Consider the following 6,839-nt stretch of genomic DNA (forward strand, 5'->3'; position numbering starts at 1 on the left):
ATAATCTGATGACATTGCTTTATTGAACCTTTATTAAAACTGAAACAAACAGTTTTTACTTTTTTTTGCTTTGGTTTTGTTTTTTTCTTATTGTTAATGATTTTGTTGTAATATTTGTCAGCACACTGAGTTTTACATTTTGTTTAAGTCCAAAAGACAGTTTAAGTTTAATCATTTTGATAAGTCAGAAAGGTCTGCTCTCATAGGTGAACATCCCTTTTCATTTTCATATTATGATGTGCATGTTTTCTGCAATTGTTATTAAGAAAGAAGTTCAGCATTCAACAAAATAATACCTGTTTGATGTACATACAGTACCATTTCAAATGGCTACACATGGCTGTTTTTGTTGGAGCCTCATATGGTAAACATACAGACAGTAACTGTCAAGAGCTCAATATTGTTGAATAAAAATGTAATTCCTCTTTCATGCCCTGCCATGTTGTTTTTCTTTGTTGTGATTTTGTTCGTTTCCTGTTCATGACTGATGTAAAGGCAAAGTAAAACATCTATGACAATACTCCTATGTGCTGTACAACAAATTTAAATCTCAAATTCCAGCACAAATTACTGAGAAGAGCTAATACTCTGTCATTTGAAAAATCCGAGGTAATCCCAGACTGATTCAAAGAAACACAGGCTTCAAGAGACAGAAACAACTGAGACAGCCTAAATCCACACAAGAACTGCTAAAAGTTATCCATGACAGGCAAAACTGCAAAGTACCTTGAAAAACTGTGTGCACAATATCGCTGCAAATGTTCTTAATGTCTGTAACAGTCAGTGTGCACATAGTGACAGATCAATCCTTTTTCCAAGGAGAAATAATCCAAAATTCCAAATATAGCTTCTACAGAGTTCCTGGGAAAACTTTACAACTGAGAATGTTTGGTGAATAAAGCATGGTGGACTGCAGAAGAATTGTCTGATCACGTGTTCAGTTTAGATGGATACAAATGTAGTTCCATCTCAAATTAGAGAGCGGATCTTATCTCATTCCTCAAATGCAGGTACAAATCAAATGCTTGATAAGCATCAGCTGGAAGATGCAGCTGTGACTCCACCATCAGAATGTTGCAGATGTTGTAGATGTCTGGGTCACATGGCACTGCTGGTCGAAATGTGCAGTTACTCTGACACAACTGCACATCAGCTCTGTCCACTGGGGAAATGCGGTCATCACTTGTGTAGAGTTCTGGGAACATGTACATGATTCGAGGTCGACCACTGGGTACCCTGTCATTCTTCGATGGTCTGATGACATGTGAATCCCACACATGGATGGTCTCATCTAATTCGTCCTGGAATAACGGTATATTAGAAAGTAAGAAAACAAGTTAATTGATATGCAATTTGTAATTCTCATGTGGGCCTTATAAAAGTTTTGAAATAAATCATGCTAAATGCTGACTTTTCTGATGAAGTAAGGAGAAATGATAGGAAAATAAACAAAAATTTCAAAGATAGATAGAACAAAAATTTCGAAGAGCAGAGAGATGGATTCGCAGCCGTTGCTGTTATTTCGTGCTCCGTCTGATAGAGTTCGCTCACTATATATTATTTTCCATTATTATTTATTATTTTATTAAATACTAAAGTTATAAGTGTTTTGGCACGGCTGGCTGAGTGGCGCTATCCATGGTACTTATTTTGTGTTTTGCATGATCGCATATATCAATATTAAATTGAGAGCCGTGAAGACGCCTGAAGGGAATGAAAAGCTATCAGAAAGAATAAGAATGCTTTTTGGATTAATTGAATAAAGAGAAATATTTTGAGTATTCTTTGGAAGTTTATCTTCGATTAAAATGGCAGTTCAGAGTAAGCTAAAATAAATCATAATGAAGAAGCCGTGGCGTGTCTGCGCTCAGGACGATTCAGCACCGTGGACAGCAACATTGCAACACAGACCACATAAACACACACAAGGAGGCTTATAGTCGACATATAGCTCTCTCTCTCACACACACACAGACACACACACACACACACACACACACACACACTAGTCAAGCTGATATCATATTAGGCCTGATTATGTGTATGTTATGGGATATGTGCTCCTCTGCTGCCACTCTGGATGTCTGAACACATATTCAGGCAGCTTTTACAGTGCTAAACCATTATCAACCGGCACCTCCCGAATCTGTGCACACATCAAATCACACACACAGTCATTCCCACCCCCCAGAATAGATGGATTATTGAATATATAGTATAATGTGGCGGTGTCAGGCCTGTTTTCTGTATTTTTATTATCTTTATTAGATTATTTCCTTAACGATCAGTTAACTGTAAACAATTAAATGATTAACAGATTGATTGAATGGTTGGCTGTTTGCTTGGCTCGCTGCCCGTTTTCCTGAGTTGCTTTTACTGTGTTTATTCTCATTAAATAAAGTATAAAGTTTGGGCAACAAAATTAGTTTTAGGCAACTTTTTCTACCATTTTGGTGGTTTCCACCCACAACAAGTTATGTTATATTCTAATTAATCAGCCCCTTCTCTCATCTATCAGTAGTATGATTGACACTGAGAGGGCACACACAATGTGACGATATGGCAGACCGGTGCGTGGCGCCTCCATGCTCAAAAAACCCTGTTAGAGCCATTTTCGCGTTTCATTATGAATTATTATTGTAGGACACCACATGGATGACAGTGATTAAGACAGGTGGACAGCTGCTCATTGGAGAATGTAACAACAACAAAAAAACATTTGTGGGACACAATTTAAGATGAAATTAGGTTTTACATAACAATATGATACATTTGTACCTGAATGATTCCCATGAAGCAGAACTGGATTAGACTTCTGTCCAAATATGCACCATCGAACAAGCCACGGTCCTTCAGATCATTAAACAGAGAGATGTAGAATTCCATTGATTCCCTTCTGAGGAAGCCCCACCAACTCTCTATTCGCTGATTTGCTGTGCTTGCCCCTTCAATGTAGCTGTCAATGCCGGAGCCGTCGTGAATGTTGCGACGAAGAAAACGCTGAAAGTCTCTGACTTTAACATTCTCTGTGCCCCGGTCGCCTCTGACAATCCTTGGACAACCACCCAATCTCTGGACTGCCTCTATGTAGTAGCCTCCGATGATTTTTGGGTCACTGCTGGTAGTAAATGCATTCATCCAGATAATTTTCCGGGAAAACCCGTCAATGCAGCCATTGATACAGATACCAAATGGCTTCAGTTTGTCATAAGAGTCAAAGTGCCAAATATAATTGGGCCCTTTTGCAAAATAGCTTCGGCGATGGAGCCGTCTCCTTGCTCTGAGTTCAACACCCCTCGGGTCAAGTTCTTTTAGAATTAAGCGTACCTCTTCTTTCTTGACGTGTAATCCATTCTCCTTGCATTTTGTGTACATCCACCTATACCCACAGAGTTGGCCAGATGTTTGTAACTGTTCATGAATGAAATTAACTACGTGATCCAAAGTGACGTATCCCTTGCGCCGAAACAAACTACAAGACTTCAAAATTCGTTTTAAATGTCTTTCAGACACAACATGACGGTGACGACTTGCAAGTAAAGCAGCAATGTCCTTATAATGAAGTCCCAGGTTAAAATATAGTTGAACTAACTCCTGTACTGTCATTTTCACACAGAAACACAAACCGAAATGCAGTGGATGGTCTCTCAGACATCATGCCCGCACGAGAGCCGTATCTAGTGCGCACTAGATAGTATCTAGTGAGCACAAGATACTATCTAGTGCGCACTAGATCCGTATCTAGTGAGCACAAGATACTATCTAGTGCGCACTAGATCCGTATCTAGTGAGCACAAGATACTATCTAGTGCGCACTAGATACTATCTAGTGAGCACTAGATACTATCTAGTGCTCACTAGAAACGTTTCATTTTTTTTTTTTTTTCATGTCCCTTTAGGGGCTCCGTAGTAAATAAACATACTGGAAGTCATTTTTTATATTACAGACTGTAAATTGCACAGAAAACCACCGTTAAAGCATCATATGGTATTTTCATATGTAAAAACTTGTATTTATCTATACAGTAAAATATGGATTAAAACTCAACAGTACTAATATCCTTATATCGTATTAGTAGAAAGTTCTGGCAAACACAACTTTATTTAGAGTAGCCCATAAAGCTTTCAAAGTGAATTTGTCTTCCACATTAAACTGAGCTGATATAAACTTACATACAGTAGTTTTTTATACGTTGACATTTACATCCTCTTCCACTGATGACACTTTTTAAATAACATCAATAATTCTGTTGACATTTATGGTTTCTACATGTACCTGTGTGTGTGTGTGTGTGTGTGTGTGTGTGTGTGTGTGTGTGTGTGTGTGTGAGTCACGTTAAACACAATTATCCCCTTTTTATGAGTGTTTGCAGTAACATGTCAGATTGTATGTCGAAAATGTTCAATCTGATCCTTTTGTTGTCATAGAAACCAGAGTAAAAATAGCATTAGGTAATCTTACGTTTTATTTTTACCTCGCTCTGATATTTAACTGTCACAGGTCGCGTTTCATTTAAAAACAGAAATAAAGGGCCAATTATACTTTAAATGAGTGATACCTAATATTTAGCTGGCAACGTGGATTGTGGGTAACAGTGTGCTTGTTAATAGGCTCAGTGAAATGTATTTAACCTGTGTTAACCTCTGAAAGACGCACAGTAAAGATGTGACAGTATAAGGAAGTGTCTCATGAACATTAACTAATTCACACAATGTTATTAAAATATAAATGTTTTTATATAATTTATTAATCCGTGGTCAACAGAGGATCTGGACTCACATTTTGGCTGCAGTGAACTTCTTTAGCGACTTCTTTAGTGTCGACTGTGGAAGTGAAAAGTTATATTTTATAGGTTTACTCTCAACTTCTTTCTTTTATTTAACCTACATCATACAAAAACACATTTCTTTAATATGCAGAAAATTCCCAACATGCCTCTCTTGCCTTGACTGATCTCTGATTACTTTGCTTATACAGTTTATTTAAGACACTAAGATACTTTTTCACTGTTGAATAAAGACAAAAGCAAAATTTCCTTTGGCTTTTGGTGACAAGGTGAACAGACAACAAATTATATTAAGTTATATAACGTCACGCTGCTGTTAAGTGGTACCTGAGTAGTTTTTTGACTACACTAGTAATAGAGTACACGAGCACAGTATTGGACCTGATACTGGTGTCGGTATCAGTACATCTCTGGTTAGAATTGAAACCATTTGATCCGATAACATTTTGAAAGTCTCGAGCTGCACGATTAAAACATTTTATCCCCATTCAAGTTGACAAAGGCCTAAACAGGAAGTTAGCGACTCCGCTGTTGTTTAAACTGCTGCTTTGGGGCACAGTTAATGGGGAGCGCGCATTTTGTTATTTTATAATAAATCATTTTAAAAATGTAAAACAATGAAGGTTGTCATTGAACATAATCCGAGGTTTTGCAGAAACGTCTAATATCGGTGTTTGTTGGGGTTGAGCACATTGACTCTTCCACTGTGTATGTGCTCTAGAAATTAACTTATCTGACCTCTAACTCTTGACTGTAGTCTCTGGTGCTAAAATCATGTTAATGCAGGTATTAAAATCTAAAAGGGATCCTCTCGGGAGTCAGGAAGTGTAATGAAAATCTACAGGAACATACAGAATCATGAAAATCATCAAGGTTTATCCTCAGTAGAGTCTGAATGTCCAGTTTCCTGAATTCTGGCCAGTAGTTTTTAAAATATATTAACGAACCAATATCAGCATCAGCAATTCACTCTCACATGTTATTGTCATAGCAACAGTAAAAATGTGACCTCATTTTCCCCAAATGATGTCAACCCCAACAAACTGCATTTGTTTTGGTTTATTCTATAAAGTAGATAGAAAGATGACACGTATGATTATTGCATGAAAACTTTGTCCTAATAAAAGTCTCCTGCCTCGCTCCTCCTGCTGCCTCAGGTGACTCCCAACCCATCTGTCTCCTCTCCGCAGGGAGCTGAGGGGGGGGGGGAGGAGGAGGATGGAGGTAAATTAACAAGTTGCCACATGTTTCCAGGCTGTGGGGTGAAAGTGGCTCTGCTGCTTTTAATTACCTGGACGTCACTCCCACAGTCTCCAATGTAACCAGCGGTGAGAGAGAGATGCCTCCGCCTTCCTCCTCCGGGGGGGGGGGCCATGGAGGCCTCTGCAGCACTCCCAGTCTGAGCTGACCAGTGGGGCTTTTTTAGAGTCAGACCATGCTGTTGATTTGTGTTTCAATTACCAGTTTAAAGATTGTTACCTGTGAATATTTTATTAAATTCTCTGTATTATGTATTTTTACATTTTTATACCATCATGTATCCATCAAATGTGGTTCTGTTTTAATAATCGTCTGGTTTAATAGACGATAAGACCTATAAGTCCGGATGTCAAAACAGCTCCGTTTTTACACCTTTAACTGGCAGCAACTTACTGGACATTTACTGAGCTCCAAACTAACTGACACCATGTCGAACAAGCAACAATCTGTAAATCTTCCCCAGCCTGTGCATTTTACTACAGACTGCTACAGAGTAACGAGGGTTCAAACAAGCTGTAGGTTTTCTCATTCTCATTTGTTGTTTATCCTGCTGTTTGCTTTAGCATGTTGCTAAGCGCCTACTGCCTCTTTTTGTGGACTAATGTCGTTTGTTTCTTCGCTTTTAATCTCCTCTGACTGTTTGACTTCCTGTCGAGTTCTCTATGCTGTTTCTGTGTCCGACTTGCTGCCACTGCGATCTTCTCTGTGCTGCTTGACGCCCGGTGGAATTTGGGGCTAACGTTGAGCTGTATCCAGGTGTTTGCAATCTGCAACTTCACCACTAGATGCCAC

At 38.7% G+C, this 6,839-nt stretch overlaps 1 protein-coding gene across 1 annotated transcript; it reads right to left on the reverse strand.

The window, feature by feature from the left end:
- Window positions 1-544: 544 nt before the first annotated feature.
- On the reverse strand, window positions 545-3,571 carry LOC127361311 (uncharacterized). The gene is made up of 2 exons (XM_051395837.1): window positions 2,779-3,571; window positions 545-1,301 (listed from the first exon to the last, which is right to left on the reverse strand). Exons 1-2 carry the CDS (start codon window positions 3,373-3,375, stop codon window positions 975-977), a joined length of 924 nt encoding a protein of 307 aa, XP_051251797.1. The 5' UTR covers window positions 3,376-3,571; the 3' UTR covers window positions 545-974.
- Between the last annotated feature and the right edge of the window lie 3,268 nt (window positions 3,572-6,839).

Source organism: Dicentrarchus labrax, unplaced genomic scaffold (genome assembly GCF_905237075.1).
Source record: "Dicentrarchus labrax unplaced genomic scaffold, dlabrax2021, whole genome shotgun sequence".
NCBI lineage: Eukaryota > Metazoa > Chordata > Actinopteri > Moronidae > Dicentrarchus > Dicentrarchus labrax.

Bases quoted from the DNA above. Each gene is read 5' to 3' on its own strand.
- LOC127361311 (XM_051395837.1), bottom strand. From the start codon at position 3,375: ATGTACACAAAATGCAAGGAGAATGGATTACACGTCAAGAAAGAAGAG. The intron at 1,302-2,778 runs GTACAAATGTAT...CCGTTATTCCAG, and splicing joins GCTTCATGGGAATCATTCAG to GACGAATTAGATGAGACCAT.